This window comes from Furipterus horrens, unplaced genomic scaffold, assembly GCF_987537825.1.
Source record: "Furipterus horrens unplaced genomic scaffold, mFurHor1.1.pri manual_scaffold_5, whole genome shotgun sequence".
NCBI lineage: Eukaryota > Metazoa > Chordata > Mammalia > Chiroptera > Furipteridae > Furipterus > Furipterus horrens.
In genome coordinates this window covers 45,789,074-45,810,764 of record NW_028327175.1, presented here as the reverse complement: position 1 = coordinate 45,810,764, position 21,691 = coordinate 45,789,074, and the positions used below count along the sequence as shown (strand labels likewise).

General features: G+C 40.9%; 1 protein-coding gene across 3 annotated transcripts in view; it reads right to left on the bottom strand.

Annotated features, from left to right (window-relative positions):
- ARHGEF28 (Rho guanine nucleotide exchange factor 28) overlaps positions 1 to 21,691 on the bottom strand; it is a 283,144-nt gene that overhangs the window by 227,411 nt on the left and 34,042 nt on the right. For all 3 annotated transcript variants that reach the window (XM_090276382.1, XM_090276380.1, XM_090276381.1), the window contains exon 2: positions 947 to 990. In XM_090276382.1, the coding sequence (XP_090132508.1) occupies positions 947 to 979 (33 nt within the window). In that variant the 5' untranslated portion in view covers positions 980 to 990. The remainder of the gene's footprint in view (positions 1 to 946; positions 991 to 21,691) is intronic.

Sequence of the window (21,691 nt, the reverse complement as noted above, 5' to 3'; positions counted from 1 at the left end):
TACAGTGGGTACATGTAAGAGGGGGGAAGGGTGGGAGGACTGTTTGGAGAGTGAAGTGTGGTGAGAGGAAGTGAATTAATGAGGATTCTGATTAAACTTGTTCCAATTTCTTGATCCTGTTCTATTAAGGATTAACCTGAATTGAGGTCATATTCTTTATTCCTGATCCCGTACTCCCGCTGTATTCCATGAGTGGATAATTCAAAGGCCACCTGAAACAGCAGTCCTCCTACACACACACATACTCGCACCCCCATTGACACAGGTTCCTAGACCAGAGGTGTTGTCTGAAATAAGATGGGAAGAGGGAGCCATCCGCCATTTTAGAAGAGAAGACAATCAGTTCACCACCCCCTGTTACCCCCAGATCTGTCCTTCAGAGCAGAATCCTCCCTCAAACCAGAAGGCACAGAGATTGGGGATCTCAATGGATATCTAAGTCACCCAATCCCCCATGTGTTCCCATTGAATCCCAGCACTTTTCCCTTTGAATTTCTATTTCACGCTTTTAACCAACACAATTATCAGTGAACCTTCCCCACAAAAGACACACACAGAACACATTCTTGGTTATTATCAGGATATTACCATAAAATAATATATTCAAAAGCATGTGTGTGTGTGTGTATATATATATTCATATATATGTGTGTGTGTGTGTATATATATGAATATATATATATATATATGAATAAGTTCTGAGTCCAGACTGTATACAGGTAAAAAAAAAATTACTCGGGGAACTATAGTTAAAACCCAGACTTTGGAACCAGGAGCCAACTAGTTTTAAAAGGCTTCATGCAAATACTTAAACTAGACAGTAGCACTGTGTGTTGTTTTTCAAAAGCCTCAATTCAATAATGAGCAAAGCCTTTCTCCCCACTTTAGTCACATGGGTTTTAAGAAAGGGCCACTTAAACCTGAAGCCTAATGCTTGGGAACTTACGTAAAGAGGTACTTCGCTGCAGCTCAGCTCCATGGCTTCTGCATCTGCAAATAAGAAGAAGAGCACTTATTGCAGGAGTCCCCATGTGACCAACCAACAGAGCTCTGCCCTGCCCTTCAGTTATCAACACTGTCCAGGGAGAAGTAGTCACTCATTAGATAGGAAAATTGGGGAGATAAGATTATAGAAGAATACAGAAATGAGATTCTACCTGTATAAAATACCCCCCCCCTTTCTGATTTCATATTAATTTCCACACACAAGGAAAACCTGTCACCCCAGACATCCCACTGACTGGTCCCAGAATAGAAATTATATTTCGGAAAGGCAAGAAAAGTCAACATAAGCATGTTTAAAGTTTCACCTTAGTTATTCACTTGGACCACGGCTTCTCTCAGGTCAGAATCCACTTTGGCTGAACAAGGCAGGAGCCAATGGTCACAAGATCATTCTATGGCAGATCTCAGACAGGGCCAGACACTTCAGTCTGGGGCCACTATCATGCTAACCAACCTCCTCCCCAGCTGGATGCGTCCCGTGTGCCTGTGGGCGTGCCTGCCCATTTTAAATCCACACCCAGAAACCAGCTTCCAGCTTAGGAGCAAAGGAGCCAGCATTGTTCCAAAGGGATTCATTGAAGATTCTCAAATAGGTACAAACTTCCAGTTATAAAATAAGTTATAAGGATGTAACATACAACATAGTGAGTACAGTTAATAATATTGTATTGCATATTTTAAAGCTACTAAGAAAATAGATTATAAAAGTTCTCATTACAAAGAAAAATTCTGTCACTATGTATGGTGGTGGATGTTAACTAGCCTTATTGTGGTGATCATGTTGCAACATATAAAAATATCAAACATTATAGTGTACATTGAAACTAATAAGATGTTGTATGTCAATTATACGTCAATAAAAAAAATTGGGGAGGAGGATTCATTGAACACTGTTACAATGAGGCTCAGCCCTCAAGGAGCTCACAGCTGAACAAAAGAGACCTAAAGACTGGAAGCAAGCATAGAGTGGGCTGCAGGGGAATTCTGAATGGGGCAGACGGGGAAACTCACCACCGCCCCCCCCTCCCTGCCCCACAGAGAACAGAAGTGGGACAGGCTAAGCCTGGCTCTGGTTCCTGGGCCACAGCCCAGTTACAGGACTTTGGCGCCTTCTCTTAAGAAGGCAGGCGCACAGGAATCCAACTTGTGACATTTAGTATAGTAATCCCCAGAGGACAAACTTCGCCAGGAGGAAAATATAAAAAGTCCTATATTTATTTTTTATAAAATCTTTTAACTTTAATTAATAATTTACACATATACTGACACTGGCACCCTCCTAGGTCACAAGTGACATTTCCTCAATCATCCTGAGAGAAGACGGAGGGTCCCACAAGCCCAAGAGGTTGACATCAGAGCCCTTTCTTGGTCCTCATTTTCAACACATTGTGCCCAGTGTACACGCACTTAAATGGGCTTATGGATTATAATCAATTTTTAATGAAACTAACCTCACATATTAGATGACTGGCTTGAGAAGTCCAGGAAAGAAACTTCAAATTAAAGATAATACTAACAAGAAGATCACAAAGCAGAGACTGCCATTTCTAATATCAATTGCTTTTCACTATGAAATAAAAATAAAGGCTAATCTAAGAGAAATGACGAGTCGATCCCCCCAAAATTAAAAATTATCAAGAAGGCACTTAAAATCTGAATGTAGATGTACATCCACTAGTATATGCCATGACTCCTTACCATAAATGTACACTGTGTCTCAAGATATTAACAATATTTTCACTTATGTTTATAGTCATGCCATACATAATTACAAACCTTTACATTTCGCTCAACTTGATAAAATTATAGGATCATTCAACATTTCTACTTCATAGCATAAGAAATTCATTCTATAATAAATGCAGTGATTTTTAAAAGACTGAAATAATATAGAGAAACTAATAAAGCAACAAACTAAAGTGCATTCCTCTGTGAACAAAATTTTGAAGACTTGAAATTTTTAAGTATATTAAAACAAATTAAGAGCTGTCGGGGGGCTTACCATACATTTATTTATATGAAAGTATAGATGTTTTCCACAGCTCAGCATGTGATACTTGTTAGACTTTGTCTGATAATAAAATACATTAAAAAAACCACTTTGATAAGAATATTAAGATATATTCTCAAGAGTGAAACCCTTGTCAAAATTTCCTAGCTGAGTTGTGGAGAAAATAATTCTGAGAAAATTATGTATATACTTGATAAAATAAACTTCAAGCTGAAAGATACATTGTCATTTGGATTTTCCCAAAATTAACTCCTCTTTTATAGTAAAGAGCAGTAAGTTCTGCGCTCACCTGCAGAGCTGCACGGCTAAACCATTCTGTGCTTCCTTTTACAAGAACTTTAATAATTAAACCAGTTGTATTTGCAAGGCAAGTTACAACTGCCTGAATTGTTCGCACTGTAGCTTTTCCCTATACAAATGTCATGTTCTACACTTCATTTTATTTCCTAATGCTTGAGTTCTCTACATGTAATTTCAAAATTTCAGATTCAAGTACTTCATTTTGTTTTAATCATACTGCATTTTTCAAAAATGTTTCTTAGGGAGGTAGAAGTCAAAGTATTTCCAGTCCTGCTGGCAGACAGCAGGGAATGACTTGGGGTCTTGGTACACAGCCACCATGTTTAAGTTTGTACCAAAAAAGGAAAACAATCTTACGACAAGAGCATCAAGAGACAATGCTTTAGGCATTATGAGGACTAAATATCCCAATATCTTTGGTCGCCAGTTAACTCAAAAAGAAAAATAGACAACTTTCAACAGGTAAAGGTATTTTAAGTTAAAGAAGAAAGAAAATATAACATTCAACTTACACAGAAAAGAAACTCAGTTCTTGACTTTATGAAATTCTGGGTTTCTTAAGTTTTTGCATCTAAATGAGGTATTCAACAATTGATTCAATATAAAACCCATGACTTAAATCTTGTCTTAGAACACACAATAATCATTGGATTGTATGTCTTTTATAAAACCTATTAACAGGTAATGCTCAAAGAATATTTATCAAGACTATTAGTAACTACATTTGGAAGAATAACGATATGTCAGGCACCAAGCTAAGTATTTTGCACATTTCATCCTGGAGAATTCACACACCAGCCTTGAGAGGAACATGTAGGAAGTCCTAGCTATCTGAATCTTCATTTACAAGTCCATGAAATTACAGATTACACTGAAAAGCAAAAATTACCTAAACATAAATTTTTTAAAAAAATAAACTGACCACTTATAAGATTAAAAGCAAGTACCTCCCCCATTCTCTCTCCACCCACCCTTAACGCTAGCATCTACTCTCCAGCCATTCCATCTTGTACATCAACAGATTTTTTGTAGTTATTTGTTTTGATCATCTTTTGGTTATCGGGTGTTGTAAATAAAATACAAATCAATTTAAAACAAAATTGGAAATCTTTTATAAAAGTGTGAAATAAAATTATGTTAAAGTTAAGAAAGTATTTTTGAATATTGGAGAACTTCTCAAATCATGAAGCGATTGATCAATGAGAATGTGTCAGAAATCCATTAACAAGTAAAAAAGAAAAATCATAATGAGAAAAAGGTTTAAATATAATAATTTCGGTATTACAGAAATAAAAGCACCTTCTCCTCCCTACAATATGAGAAAATGGAAGAAGTTCTCAGTACTTCTCATAAAAATGGCCCCCATAATAGTGCTTTGAAAATCAAAAGTGACAGCAGCATTGTCCTATTGTGCAATGAATTTTGTCAGTAAAAGTCATGACCCCTTGCCCCATTAATCACACACATACAATTCATTGTGTGTTCATTCTAAGAATTAGCAGAGTTCAAAACTAAATTTGTTTTAGGTCACACAGAGCACGGCAGGTATTCCAGCAGCCTGATCCAGAGCCTCCACTCCTAACCATGATGCTATGTTGCCAGTTAGCCCAGAAATCAAACAAGTTTTCTAAAACAAGTATGATACTTATTTTCATAATTTTAGTTTCCTTTTCAAAAACCAGAACCCCAGACAAGTCTTTTCTCTATCACTCTTTCCTATGAAATCTTGGTCCCTTTTTAAGGACCTTTCCTCTACAAGGCTTTCCCTGACACTGGCTGTCAGATAAGAGGACCTCCAGTGCAGTCTCCACTTCACACGTGAGGAAAGAAAAGCTCAGCGAAGTCATGCCACCTGGCTGAGGTCTAGAAGCTAGAAATGGTCGACCTGGCATCTGACTCCAGCCCCTCTGACCCCGGGACCCATGCTCTACTTAGCTTCCGCACAAAGTCCTTTTGTAACACAAAGATGGCCCGAAAGACAGAGATCTGCTTGGCTAAAAGGAGGCAAATGCCTGAGAGTACAGGTTGCATTTGAACACCAGCTCTGCCACGTTCTAACTGTGTGACTTTGGCTCGGTTATTTCACCTCCCTAGGCCAATTTAGAACTAGTAACAGTACCTACCTCAGAAGATTGTTGTGAGCATTAAGAGATTTGATAGAGCCATGGCCAGGTGGCTCTTTTGGTTGGAGCATCGTCGTGTGCACCAAAGGGTTCTGGGTATGAATCCCAGTTAGGGCACATGCCTACGTTGCAGGTTCAATCGCAAGTCAGGGCACATATGGGAGGCAACCAATGTTTCCCTCTCCCTCTCCCCCTCACTCTAACCCTCCCCCTCCTCTTACTTTCTCTCTCTCTCTCTCTCTCTCTCTCTCTCTCTCTCTCTCTCTCTCTCAATAAACATATCCTCGGGTGAGGATTTTAAAAAAACATTTGATAACATAAAAATTGCCTATCATAAGCACTGAATACTAGCTGCAGTTATTGCATATTTATTATTATTGCACATTAAACATACACAAAGGGTTTGTTTTATTTTAAGCATTTGAGTCTATTTCAAAGGAAATCACTCAGAGCCTCTAAATATTAGACTAATTAAAATGATTCAGCAGTAATTAGGGCCAGGCGAGTCTACAATTAACCTACACAGCTCAGCCCCACCCTGAACAGCCCAGAGGAATCTCCAGGCATCAGGAATCCTGAAGAGCACTGGACCAGATACATACAAACGTGTAAAGCTCCACAGAATTGTATTTGATTTTCTAGAGCTGAATATTCCCCTGACAGTTTGAAAATTCAAAGGGCAAAGCAATTACTATTGGGGCAACTCTATTACCACCTGAGTTTAAAACCTCTGCACTTAGAGGAAAATGTTGATTCACCGCTCCATATACAAACCTGGGAGTGTAGAATTATAATTGCATTTCACAACTGTTACATTAACTGGAGAAGAAGGAAAAAAAGAGTTGAACAACTAGGAGGTAAGGCCAAGTCTAAGTAAAAACCTTCAATGCTAACACAATGGAAATGGGTAAGAAGAGAGCATTTTAGAAATAAACCTACTGTTGAATACACAACAGTATCTACAGACCTGCTTCAGAATAGTTATCTACCTGAGTTATGCAGCTCTAAGCAGCATTATTTGGTGAACTCAGAGTGGGGGAGATGTCTGAAGATTAGAAAGGAAACAGCAGTAACTATTCAATAGGATCTCATTAATTCAAACTACTGGGGGTGGTAGAAAGAAAGAAGGGGAGCCAGTCGGTCTGAACTGGTGCAGCCTAAATTAGAGAATGTTTACAGAGGACAAAGAGGAGCATGAGCTAACTGCTAACAAAATGTTCCACCAAAGCTGTCACACTCACTTTTTCGCAGAATTTATTTGCACACAAACTGATTAAGCCCTTAAGAAGCTTTTTATAAATCAATTGATTATCCCCCTTTATAATCTCATTTTTGCTATTAATCCATTTAGTGTATCCTTCATAGTCGATACAAATCTCAAGATACAACCTACCAAATCATCAATTTCCTCAGGAGCAATAGATCTCTAAAGTTCCATGTGCCCAAAAGTCAACTCACTGTCACTATGTGCATAGCACACCACGCAGCCTGTCATGGGAGGGATATTAAAATATATGAAACACGGGCCCTATCATTGATGAGCTCACAGTCTGGTGGGGATAATGTCTATATCCATGAAAAGTTAAAAGGTTGTAAGGAGTAATAATACCATTGACTTGCCAGGACATGATAGTGTCGTCGTCGTCGGCAGCCGTCCGTCTCGAGAGACGATGGCGTAGCTTCTTGAGAGTCTATCTGCACCGCCGAGAATGGCTGTGCAGTCCGACTCGGGAGTGACAATCCCTGCCGCACTTGGTACAGGTGAAGGCAGATGGCTGTTGTTGCTGCTGTTGACGCTGCTTCCGCCTCGATCTTTTCTGGACCGCCTCCTCGTTGCACGCAGCCTCCGCGCGTGACGTACCTTGCCTGACCGCGAGCCTCCAGGCTAGGCGGTCGTCTGCTTGAACTTCCCATGTGTTGAGATTGATACATGATAGTGTAGGGCAAGCATTAAGTGATAAATGAGTTATATAATAGGAATCGGGAGTTACAGATGAAGAAAAACACAGACACATACTATTTTTAGGAAGCTCTAGGAGTCCGATAGTTTGGAGTAATGGGTTTGGAAGCACAAGGGAATAAAGGTCATCAACCTCTTATTTTTACACACAATTCATCCCTAAAATACACACACTAAATCTGTCATACAAGTGAACAACAAACTTATAGGCACCCAGAGTCCTTTGCCAGACACCTGGCAATAACATTCCTAATTGCAGGTGACACTCAAACAACATGAGGGTTGGAGCACTGACCCTCAACACAGTCAAAAATCCATGTGTAAATTTTGACTCCTCAACAATTTAACTGAAAGCCGACTGTTAAACTGAAGCCTTACCAATAAAAGTCAATTAACACATATTTTGTATGTTATATGAGGTCTGTCCAGAAAAAGTCCAGCCATTGTTAATACAAAGAGAATGGTTTGCACCATATCGATCTAACCTGGCAGTCCAGAGTGGACTAAAATGCCCATGTGTGAACAATGATGACTTCACTGTCGTAGTTAGTGGGTGTGGTAAACACCACTGAGTGAGCATATATACTGTGTGGTGGTTGTATTCAAAATGACTGAGCAAGCAGAGCAAGGAATCTGCATCAAATTTTGCGTGAAGCTTGAACATTCCTCCCCAGAAACTATCCAGATGATTCAGAAGGCCGCAGCTATGGGCAACTGGTGTTGACAGCTTCATCACAACAACACGCCTGCTCATGCATCACCTCTAATGCAGTTTTTTGGCAACATATCAACCACCCAGGTGACTCAGCCCTCTACAGCCGAGATTTGGCACCCTGTGACTTCTGGCTTTTCACGAAACTAAAATCACCTTTGAAAGGGAAGAGATTTCAAAACATCAATGAGATTCAGGAAAATACGATGGGGCAGCTGATGGCAATTGGGAGAACTGTGTGAGGTCCCAAGGTGCCTACTTTGAAGGGGGCTGAGGTGTCTTTGTCCTATGTACCATGTTTGTTTGGTTTTGTTTAATATGTTTTATTGATTATGCTGTTACAGTTGTCCCAATTTCTTTTCCCTTTGTTCCCCTCCACCCAGTGACTCCCTTCCCTCCAGTTGTCCCCCCATTTGTCCGTGCCCATTGGGTGTGCATATAGTTCTTCTCAACATCTTCCTGTCTACTCCACTCCCTCCTACTATGCTTCTTAATTCCTGTACCATCTCCCTCCCTTTCCCCCCTCCCCCCTCCCCATTGACCTCCTCCCAAAACGTTCCCCACACCTATAATTCTTTTCCCACTCTCGTTGCCTACTTAGTTTGCCTTTGTTTCGGTTCCCTAGCTTCTATAGTTGGTTGTTGTGATACAGTTTTCATTTTAATGTTCATAGTTTTGATCCTCTTTCTCCTAAACAAGTCCCTTTAACATTTCATATAATAGTGGTTTGGATCTGATGAACTCCTTCAGTTTTACTTTGTCCTGGAAGCACTTTCTCTGTCCTTCTATTCTGAATGACAGCTTCACTGGAGAGAGTAGTCGTGGTCGTAGGTTTTAGCTTTTCATTACTTTGAATATTTCTTGCCAGTCGCTTCTTGCCTGCAGAGTTTCTTTTGAGAAATAGGCTGAGAGTCTTATTGGGACCCCTTTCTACGTAGGTCTCTTCTTCTCCCTTGCTGCTTTTAAGATTCTCTATCCTTAATTTTTGACATTTTGATTATAATGTGTGTTGGTGTGGTTCTCCCTGGTTCCAGTTTTTTTTGAACTCTCTGTGCTTCCTGGACCTGTAAGTCTATTTCCTTCCCCAAGTTAGGGAAGTACTTCTTCATTATTTTTCCACATAATTTTTCAATTTCTAGTTCTTCTTCTTTACTTTCTGGCAACCCTGTGATTCAGATGTTGGCCTGTTTATAGCTGTCCCAGAGGTTTCTGAGCCTCTCCTCATTTTCCTCACTTCTCATTTCCTCTTTCTGCACTGTGACTGTTCCTTCCCTATGTTCCAATTTGTAGATTTGATCCCTGGTTTTCTTTCCCTCACCTCTAGTTTCATATGTGTTTTCATTCATTTCAGTAGGACTAGCCTTCATTCCTTCCCAGTCTTGTTTAAGATCTGCTGTTAGGTGTGTAAACATTTTTATAACCAAAGCTCTGGACTGTGCCTCAGAAATATTTCCTATCTGCTGCTTTGTTAGTATAGCTATTTGTTGTCTGGTCAGCTGCGTGATTGCGATCTCTATCATGATCTCTGCCATCCTGACCATTTTGTGTTTACCTTTGCTTCCTGAGCAGGGCTGTCACGCCTCCTATGCTACAGGGGGCAGAGTCCTGTGCACTTGTCACAACCGGGTGACCCTTCTCACCATGCTGTGGCGTGTTGCATGGGGGCAGGTGTCCAAGATGGATTCCTGATGTTCACTCTCCGCTGAGAGACTGGGAGCCTCCTTCTCCGTCCCCACGCCCTCTGGCCCTCACAGTCCGAGACAATGGGGGTCTGCCTTCCCTGGCATTGGAATCACAAACTGACGGGTCTGGTCTGCAGCCAGTGGTGCACCCCAGGTGCTTCTTGCCTCCCCTTAAATACAGGTGTCTGTGCTTACCTCCATCCCGCTGCCGTCACCACTGCTGCCACCACCAGCACAGCTTGACCTCTCCTCCCCAGCTTCGCCCCTCCTACCCATTCGGACGAGCACCACTGCTTTATAACTTCATATGTTGGACTTCCATGTAGCTTTATTTTCTGGACCTTCTGGTTATTTCTGGTTTTGTGGTAGTTGTAGTCCTTCTTAGTTGTGGAGGGAGATGGAGCGTGTCAGTCTAGGCCTCCATCTTGGCCAGAAGTTGTCTCCTCATCTTGACAGGCTCCCCATGTTTCTTGTATCTTCTTCAATAAATGTCTCAATTTTTCATATTACATGGCTGGATACCTTCTGGACAGACATCGCATATGTATTATATACTGTATTCTTACAATAAAGTAACTAGAGAAAATGTTATTAAAGAACATCATAAGGAAAATAATTTGTAGTATTCATTGAAAATAATCCACATATAAGTAGACACACATAGTTAAAACCCATGTTTCTCTTTTTCTTTTTAATTTTTTTATTTTATTGATTTTAGAGAACAAGAGGTAGGGAGGAAGGGAAGGAGAGAGAAATAGAGAGAGAGCAACATCAGTGTTGTTCCACTCATTTATCCATTCATTTGTTGATCCTTGTATGTGCCCTCACTGGGGATCAAACCCACAACCTTGGCATATTGAAACAGTGCTCTAACCAAGTGGGCTACACTGCCAGGGCCCAAACCCATGTTTTTCAAGGGTCAGCTGTACATGTTACCTTTTAGTCAGATTTTTCAACAAAACCTCTTCCAATTTTTTCTAAATGTGCTTACTTCATGCAGTTCATTCAGCGGGGAAGCAAATCAAGTTCAATGATAGCCCATCTGATGCTGACAATTCTCTGCATGGGCACAGATAATGATCATATCAAACTTATCAGACCCTGGCTTCTTCACTAGCATCTCATTTCTCTTATTTTCCACTCATTTTTATAAAGGAGATAGAGCAAGAAAAATAATAAGTTACAAAAAGACAAGAGAGTCATGCTGCTAAAACTGAACTGGCAGGTGTGAAAGCCCACTAGTTCATTCATTGCTGATGCCTAAAGTCTGAATTCAATATAAGGAAGATTGCTTTTTAATAGAGCAGCTGTTCAATCTACAAAAGTTAAAGTAGCAATCTGGCAATGTCTCCCAGAGTCAAGAACTACATTGCTGTGAAAGGGGCATTTGAGTTAAGTTTTTGGTAAAGTAAAGTCTGGCAAAAAAGTATGCTCTGATTTTGTAAGACACAAGTTTCCCACTTTTTACTTTGATAAGAACAACTCTCCCTGGAGTCTTATATTGCTGTAAATTAATGCAACAATGATTAAGCCATGAGTTCATAACATACAATCCATCAAAATACTTTATACAGTCTGTGAACTCTATGAAATTAGATGAAAAGTTTTGTGTGCGTGTGCATTTCTCTGACAAGAGTTTATAGCTTTCATCAGATTCTCAATGAACCACTGAACATGAAAAAGGCCAAGAACTATTTTTTTTAATCATGCTAGACATCAAAGTTTAAAACTTGCTCTGTGAAAGCCCATGAGAGAGGGATGAAAAGACTGGGAGAAAATATCCAACAAATGACTAGTGTTTAGAATACATAAATAACTCTCAAACCATCCAGATAGAAAGTGGACAAAAGACATGAACTGACATTTCACTGAAGAGGACACACAGATGGCAAACAAGCAGATGGGAAGATGTTCAACATCATTATCCATTAGGGAAAAACAAATTAAAACCATAATGAGATATCAATACATACCATTCACATGGCTAAAATTAAGAATAGTGGCAACACAAAACGCTGCAGAAGATGTGGAGAAACAATCGCTCATATATTGCTAGTGGGGATACCAAATGATACAGCCAGTCTGGTAAATAGTTTGGCAATTTATTTTCTTTTTTAAAAAAATTGATTTGAGAGAGACAGAGAAGAAAAAAACATTGATTTGTTGTTCTACTTATTCATGGATTCATTGGTTGATTCTTGTATGTGCCTTGCTGGGGATTCTGCAGCCTTGGTGTAGCAAGACAACACTCTAACCAAGTGAGCCACCCGGCCAGGACCAGCAGTTTCTTAACTAAACACACAGCAATCCCACTGCTGGGTATTTTCCCCACAGAGAAATAAAAAGTTCTGTTTACACAAAAACATGTCCATGATTGTCCACAGCAGCCTTATTTGTAATAGCGAAAACCAGAATCAGCCCAGATGTCCTTTAACAGGGGAATAATTAAATACTAGTGCATGCATTCAGCCTTATACACATGCATACCACAGCAATGCATGCTGCTCAGCGATAAGAGCAAACTATTGACACACACATGGATCAATCTTCAGAAAATTATGCTGAGTGATAAAAGTCAATCCCAAAAGGTGACAGACTATGTAATCTCATTATGTTTATTGTTTTAGGAAGAGAGAGAGAGAGGGAGAGAGAGAGAGAAACATATATCGGTTGCCTCCTGTACATACCCTAACTGGGAATCAAACCCACAACCTAGGTATGCGCACTGACCAGGGCTCAAACTTGCAACCTTTTGGCTTATGATATGATGCTCCAAGCAGCTGAGCCACCCAGCCAGGACCAATATTTTCGAAATGAAAAAAAAATTGTAGAAACAGAAGACAGATTAGTAGTTGACCAGGGTTAAAAAGAATATCAGGAGGGGGAGGAGAAATAAAAGGGCAACATGAGGGATCCTTGTGATTTTAGAGTTGTTCAGGTGACAATGTGGTATAGAAATTTAAAGTTACAGGTACTAATGCATATAAACAAAGCTGGGAAACCTGAATAAGACAGATGCACTGTATCAATGTCAATACTGATTGAGATCTTATACTATAGTTTTGTAAAATGTTACCATTAGGGGAAACTGGGCAGAGACTACAAAGTATCTCTGTATTATTTCTTATAACTATATGTGAATCTACAATTATCTCAAAATTGTCAACCGAAAATATCATGCTAGAATTTATGTGTACTAAAGAAATTTCTCTCTTTAGTGGTGGCTACCCTAGGTGGTTTCTCTCTCTCTCAGTCTCTCCTCTCCCTCTCTCTCTGCATTTTCCAATGATATTGTCATTGCTTATAACATTTTTAGAATTTCTTTCCCAGCTTGTAGCATGTTTTGATTATTCTGTCTGTAGCAAGGCTTCACCCCTTAGAGAAAATTTGAATTTAAATATCAAGAAATTCAGAACCACCCTAGGGAAGAAATGTGAGTTTTTCCCACCCTAGGGAGAAAAGGTAGGTAATATTATTTATGGGTGAAAACAAAGTAACTGCTAAATCATGAGACAGACTAGTTTTCTTTTGTGGAGTCAGGGGCTTAATTTAAGGTTTTGAGATCCAAGAGAAAAATCAGATTTTTCTGGCTGAAAAACTTTTCCTAGAGACAATGCAAAGCCACTGAAGGGGTCTGGAGTGAGACCATAACATAGACCTAAGGTTGCCTTGTCATGGGATTGATGCGGGCTGCTGACCAAGCAGACCAGAGAGAGAAGAAAGTGGAGGCAGAGAGAGTAGTTGGAAGAACAGGTATGCAGAAGATGATCCTGATACCTGGAAGTGTTTCTAACCAGAGGGAGTCCTCAGATGTTAACCAATCTGAGCTAAGGACATAGCCACCACCCTCTCCATGGCTTCCAACTGTAGTTCAAGCAACCACTGCGGCTGCAGGCCATCCTGCCCTGTCCCCAGACCCAACCAGGTTACATACAGTGTGTGTAGGAAAGAAAAAACTCTCCCCCACATAAAAATTAAGACATTTCTTTAACTAGAATAACCAATTCTAGACTATAAAACTAACATGGAAAACTTAAGAGAAATTCTAGAATGATGCTTTAACATTTAGAAATAAGACCTTAAAGCAAAAATTAGTAAAAATGAGTTTGAACCTTAGAACTATGACTGGTCTCTAAATGTTTAATTTAGTTCAGCACATTTACTTGGAAATTCCTATATGCTTAGTACTTGGTTTTAAAAAATGTGTAAATACCTATCCTTCTATGTGAAAAAAGGGCATACAGATGTGAAATACATAAGCATCGAGCTAAAGGAATAGACAACTAAATTTCAAGGATAATATAAACATTCACTTTCCTACCAATATTCATCAAGTATTTATTGTATCCTAGGAACTGGAGATGCAAAGACAAATCCTGTCCCAGAGAAAATGGCAGCACAGTGAGAGAGAAAAACAAGGAGAATATAAAATACGTGTGTGGGAGTCTATGAGTACAAAGAGGCAGAAATACCCCAATCAAGTCAGCAGCTGAGGTATCAGACATGGCTCCCTGGAAGAGAGATGAGACCTAAGCTGACGCTTAAAGAATATAGCTGTTTTTAATTAAGAGGCTTTCGTACTCAGAAAGGCATTTGGAAATGGGGGTGGGGCACCGTTTTCGGTTCTTACAAGAACAGGCTGGTGGGCAGGGGAAGAGCAGAAGGGGTAAGGGGCTACTGCTGGCATTCAGCACCTGGGAACCATGGGTGCTAAGTGTTCCATAATGCCCAATCCATCCTGCACAAACAATTGTCCCCCCCAAATGCCAACGGCGATTCCTCTTGAAAACCATTGATGTAGACTCAGACGTCCACCAGGTAGACTGAAACAGAAGGGCACTTCAGGCAGAAGACATAAGCACAACTGCATGGAAACATAAAAGAAAGGGTTGCTCCTGGAGCTACAAACTTCTCCAGGGCTACTGAAAGGGTGTAGCAAAGAAGGATGGGAACTTTCTCCATGCTCCAATGGTATGTCATACTAAGGAATGTGAACTTCAAGTCAGTGAGTGGCCTTCAGCAGAGCGCTTTCAAAAGCTCGCCGTAGCAGCAGGTGGACAGTGGAGTGGAAGGGGAGAGAGGGCAAAGTCATGGGAGCCGAACAAGAGGCCTTCGCTATAGTCCAGTGAAGGACATGGAGGGCCTCACGGAAAGCAACATTGCAGGGAGGGCAAAGATAAATTTAAGACATTGAAGGACAAATAGATCAGCCTTGGTGCTCAACTAGCTGCAGGGGAAAAGGACCGGGGGGAATCTAGAGTGACTCTTTGGTTTATAGTTTGGGAAGCCAGGTGGCTAGTGCTGTTGACAAAGGTGGGAAAGTGGACGGAGAAGCAGATGGACTTGAAAAGAAACAAAATGAGTGTTATCCATAATGAGTTTGTGATGCAATAATGGGTATCCAAGGCAGGTCAAAAGCACAGATCTGGAGCTCAAGAAGGGGGTCTCAGCTAGAGAGAAAGATTTTGATGATATGATACAGTAAAGTCATGGGGAGTAAAACTGATGATAAAGGGAGTAAATACACACAAATTCAAAAAAGCTTAGAAGAAAAACTGGGAGACCTCTTGAGAGAAAGATGGAAGAAGAAGAGCTCACAAAAACAAAAAATTTAGCCCTGGCTGGTGTGGCTCAGTGGATTGAGCACCAGCCTGCAAACCAGAGAGTTGCCAGTTCAATTCCCAGACAGGGCACATGCCTGGGTTGTGGGCCAGGTCCCCAGGTGGGGACGTACAAAAGGCAACCACACAGTGATGTTTCTCTCCCTTTCTCCCTCCCTTCCCCACTCTCTAAAAATAAATAAATAAAATCTTTAGAAAAATAAAATAAAAATAAAAATTTTTAAAAAGCATTGAGGAAGAAGAGAGAAATAATAATCAGGGCTGACATTCATTGAGCACTAATTACTATGCCAAACAATATTCTGGGTGCATTTTAATTCATCTAATCTTCACAACCATCTAGAGTATGATCCACATTTTACAGATAGAAAAAGTGAAGCATAGAGAGTTTGAGCCCCTTGCCCAAGGTCACAGAACTAGTAAGTAGATAAACCAGGATTCAAGCCCAGGCAGTCTGGTTCCAGACCCCACATTCACCAACCATCTGACTCTATTGCTATGTTAGAAATTTAGATGGAGAGTAACGTGACAAACTCCAAAGGAGATGGACAAGGCAGCAACTGCTGTGGACAAATGACCCAAAGCAAGATAAGAACTGAGAAGGGCCCACGGGAGCCTTGATTTGAGAGGTTTGGTGCCTTCCTTGGCCCCAGCTGTATTGGTGTGAGACCCAGCCTGGTGAGGATGGGAGGAGCAGTAACCAGGAGGTGAGTAGCGGAAATAATCATGCCAAACAGTAAATGCTGTAAGAGTTAAGGAGAAGACAGCTTTGCAGCTCAAGTCACCAGGAAAGACTTCACTGAGAAAAGGGATCATGAGCTGTGTCCTGAAGGCAGGAACAAAGTGAGAACTAGTGTTTGGTCTCCTGGCGAAAGTAGAGTCAAAAATTGTTTTGTTATTGTGAATGAAATTCAGCTATATTCCTGGCCTCCTGTAATCTGAACAAATGTGACCTACATTTCGGCAGCCGTCCGTCTCAAGAGACGATGGTGTAGCTTAAGAGTCTAATTGCACCGCCGAGAATGGCTGTGCAGTCCGACTCGGGAGTGACACGGTATCTGTCTCCTCCCGTGTTGAATCGACATCTTGCGATGACGCTGGAGTGTCCTCTCCAGTGAAGCTGAAGCTACAGAGCCTGGGCAGGGTGATATGGAGGATCTGCTGTTGCCCATGCAGCAGACCCCCCCTCTCTTCGCAGCTGAAGGGTCCAAGGGAAAGACGGAGTCAATACAGCTTGGGTTCAGGTGCGCCGCAGGAGTTGCCGGTGTGGACTACAACGTCAAACCGCCTTAGGGACTCCGGCTCCGGATTTTCTGTCGGGGTTTACTCCCTTAGCCTTTTCCCCGAAGAGGTATGCCGCAAGGCAGCGGAGGTTTTTTGGAATCAGAGTTTTCCTTCTCTGATGTGCCCTGACTGTAAGATCGAACAAGCATATTCTACATATGCTAAGAATAATAACCACAAATTTCTATCACATACAAAACAAAGACTTGTGAGATTCAGCATATGGGATTCAAGATTAAAACAAAAGAAAATTTTTCTATAGGAAAAATATTAAAACACTGCCATGAGTTACAAAAAAAAATCTTCAACAAATTATTTATTTAAAAAGTGTCCTGAATATTAATATGGACACAGGGAAGTATAAAATAATGAACTCTAGAAGTTTTCAGAGTCAAGTCCAAACACATGAACAGTTTAGGAACAATTCAAGAGATTAAATAGTAGTTTAATAATAATATACAATGCTTAGTGCTTACAAGCCCTGGCTGGTTTGGCTCAGTGGATTGAGCGTCGGCCTGCGAGCTAAGTGTCGCTGGTTCGATCTTCCAGTCAGGGCACATCAGAGAAGGAAAACTCTGACTCCAAAAAACCTCCACTGCCTTGCGGCATACCTCTTCAGGGGAAAGGCTAAGGGAGTAAACCCCGACAGAAAATCCGGAGCCGGAGTCCCTAAGGCGGTTTGACGTTGTAGTCCACACCGGCAACTCCTGCGGCGCACCTGAAGCCAAGCTGTATTGACTCCGTCTTTCCCTTGGACCCTTCAGCTGCGAAGAGAGGGGGGGTCTGCTGCATGGGCAACAGCAGACCCTCCATATCACCCTGCCCAGGCTCTGTAGCTTCAGCTTCACTGGAGAGGACACTCCAGCGTCATCGCAAGATGTCGATTCAACACGGGAGGAGACAGATACCGTGTCACTCCCGAGTCGGACTGCACAGCCATTCTCGGCGGTGCAGATAGACTCTTAAGAAGCTACACCATCGTCTCTCGAGACGGACGGCTGCCTCCAACTCCAGTGCTTACAAAGGACTGCAGTGAAGTCAAGAAGAATGAGGACTCAGAAGGGGCCAGTGTCTTTGGAAATTAGGAAGTTACTGGTTAGCATTTCCAGTGCAATGGAGAAAAAAATAAAGATAATTTTTTTAAGAAAAAATGAAATCTTATCATTTGCAACAACATAAACAGACCTAGAGGGTATCATGCTAAGTGAAATAAGTCAGACAGAGAAAGACAAACTCCATATGACTTCACTTATATGTGGAATTTAGAGAACAAAATAAATGAAGAAACAAAACACAAAAAGACCCATAGATACAGAGAACTGACTGATGGTTGCCACATAGGAGGGGGTTTGGGAGTCTGAGTGAAAGAGGGGAAGGGATTTAGAAGCACAAATTGGTAGTTACAGAATAGTCATGGGAATATAAAGTACAGTATAGGAAAGACAGTCAATAATATTATAATAACTATGTGTGGTGCCAGAGGGATCACTTTGTAAATTATATAATTGTCTAACCACTATGCTACACACATGAAAGTAATATAAAACAATACTGAATGTCAAAAAAAAAAAAAAAAAAAGCGGGGGGGGCTCCTGGTTGGAGCTTTGTCCCATACACCAAAAGGTTGTAGGTTCAATCCCCGGTTAGGGCACATACCTCAGTTGTGGGTTTGATCCCTGGTTCAATGTGTGTCTGTCTCTCTCTGTCTCTCTCTGTCTCTCTGTCTGTCTCTCTCTGGCTCTCCCTCTCCCTCTCTAAATCAATAAACATCCTCAGGTGATGATTTAAATAAATAAATGGAATGGTATTTCTTTTTTTAAAAAGAATGAGAGGGCTTTTGCTTTGTCTGACTGTTTTTCTACTGGTGGAGCCTGTGCATGCTCAAGGATGAGGAAAGAAATGGGGTGTCAGACGCTGGGGAGAGCAGGTCCTTGGTGCTTAGCACCCAGGGATGTTCAATGTACTATAACAGAAATAATCCTGAACACTGAAAAACTGCCCCATGTCCTTCTTTGAAGTTTTGGACAGATTTTAATTTTGCTTCTGATGGCTTAGGTGTCCCTTTTCCTCAAAGAAAAAGGCTGGCTGGCCTTCCTACATTCTAGAAAGTCATACCAATTAACTACAAAATTCTGTCTTTGGTATAATCCCCAACCCCAGAAAACTAGCACATAAAAATCTTTATATCATTAGAATTCTTATATATTTTAATTTAAATTAAAATTTGATAACTCATACTTCATAATATAACTATTCATTTTCACTAAAAGTTAAAATACTAGTCTTAATTCTATATTTCAAAAATATTATAAAAATATTTTAATATCTAACTCTGCACAGATTCCATTGGAATGAATGGTTTCATTTTATGGCACATTAAGTTCCTTGTTGATATTCTTCACCAAGAGAAACCAAAGAATAAGGCTCTGTCTTTCTAGGCAATCTGAACTTGGACAAGTGGGTGACTCTTAAGATTGGATGTGCTCCAAAAAATGCAATGCCTGTTGTGAGGCAGGTAGAACTTGGGCCTTTTCCATCTTTGCAGTATTTATTCAAGTCCTCAGGAAAACTAAAAATCCCCTTCTCAGATCATGTTTTCTATGGCTCTTGTGTAACAATGTGTTTCCTAAAGCAAAATTTCGCTCAATATTTTGAAAAATGCACTATTAACAAAGGAACTAGGACAGGACTAAAAACTGAAGACAGAGAAAAAAGGAGCATCTGATCATACAATGCCTTCTAGGTCATCATGTGTGCTTTGGTTTCTCTTCTCAGTATGGAGAAGACTTGTTCAAGGGTTCCAGGCTGACAAGTGACATGATCTGACATACAAGGTCTGTCCAAAAAGCATCCAGCCATGTAATATGAAAAATAGAGACATTTATTGAAGAAGATACAAGAAATGTGGTACATAGGACAATGAAGCCTCAGTTCCCTTCGAAGTAGGCACCATGGGACCTCACACAGTTTTCTCAATCGCCGTCAGCTGCCCCATCATGTTTTCCTGAATCTCATCAATGGTCCAAAATCTCTTCCCTTTCAAAGGTGATTTTAGTTTTGGGAAAAGGCAGAAGTCGCAGGGTGCCAAATGTGGACTACAAGGGAGCTGAGTCACCTGGGTGATTTGATGTTTCACCAAAAAATTCTGCATGAGATGTGATGCATGAGTGGGCATATTGTCGTGATGAAACTGTCAATCACCAGCTGCCTATAGCTGTGGCCTTCTGAATCATCTGAATAGTTTCCGGGGAAAAATGTTCAAGTTTAATTTAAAATTTGTTGCAAATTTGTTGCTCTACTTGCTCATTTTAATGTGATGGCCACACAGTACACATGCTCACTTAACAGTGTCTATTGCCCTCACTGACTAGTAGAGTGAAGTCATCACTGTTCACACATGCAGATACGAGTCCACTCTCCTTGGCTTCCAGGTTACATCTATGTCACGCAAACCATTCTCATTATATTGACAATGGTTGGACTTTTTCTGGACGGTCCTCATATATACTCACAGTATCATTCCAACTACTATGCTTCAGGCTCACTGACAGAGGCCAAGGGCAGCACAGGGGACTTGTTTGCAGCCACTGCAATAATCCAGGCAAGAGGCAATGGTACGTATGAACAGAGTGGCGGCAAGGGAGGTTGTGAACAGTAACTGGATTCTGAACATATCCTCATGGTAGAGCCAATAGGATTTCTTGACAAATTGAAAATAGGATATGAGAGAACTGTCACGTAGGCACTGAGATACCGAGTCTGCAGCTTATTCTGTTCACCAACTTCTTTTACTGATTTATTCTTCTCAAAGCACTAGTGGAAGATGAAAGGTGAAAAGGAGGAAGGGTAGAGATGGTTCCCTGCCCTTGAGAAACTGGAAATGTGAGAAAGGAAAATGTAAGACTTCCCTGCCACCCGTGGCACTAGGCTAGGCTGGCACAGCAGAGGCCCCTTTACTCTAACACTTGGAAAGTCATCAACAAAGAAGTGAGATGGGTATGTCTTAGATGTGGTTTGGACACCAACATGCCACCATGTTGATTCTGTGGGTTCTGGCTACGGTCAAATGCATGACAACAGCCAAAAAAATGAAACCACATCAACTGTTTTGTGATAAAACTGCCCCCAAACTCTTCCCTCCTACAGCTCCATTCTCCAGGTAGAATCTGTTCTACAGGGCCATTTGCCTTGGAAGCAATGATTATTTTTCAAAGGAAAATGAGTTTGGGTCTTCTAATGGTCAGGGAAGAGGACTAGACTAAAAACCGGGCAGACCAAGTTACCTCTGGCTGCTGTCCACAGGCCCCACCCTGCGTCTGCCCCACGACGTGGTTTCTCAGTGCATAAATACTGCAGCAGGGAAAAAATATTTTCCACTGCCTACATGCAGGGCTTTTGGAGGATTAATGAATTAATGTGTATAAAACAATATGAGCTACTTAAATAAAGGGACAATGCAACTCTATCTGTGAGTTTTTGAGGTCCAAGCAGAGCAACCTCTTTTCTTACAAACCCCACTGAAAATCAGACTAAGGTATCAGAAGTTACCCTGGATGGACCCAAAGGGACAAAGTGAGATAATGTGTGAATGCTCACTGCAAAGCACAATTCCAATGTGAGAATATCTAGAAACGATCTCTAAAGTAAAAATGCAACATTAAACAGATTAAAAAATCATTCAAAACCAATGAAAAACTGTAGCTCTAGTAAAGCTCCACTTGGGGATTAAATGTGTTGACCTGTGAGCTAAGTGAGGCCAAACTTCGAGTTGTCGCTAGAAGCATGACAAGACTCCAGGAGAAAAAAATGGACTTTTTTCTAAGAGCCAGAGAATCAAGAGCCATCCATGAAAAGAGCTTTGTTGAAGGCAGTTTCCTTTATTTTCTAAATGCTGTGCAACTCCACTCAAATGGGCACAATTAACATAGAAGTGAATAGGCCACTGTATAGATTCTGTTCATAATCCAAATAGATGGTTTTCCCTGCCCACTGT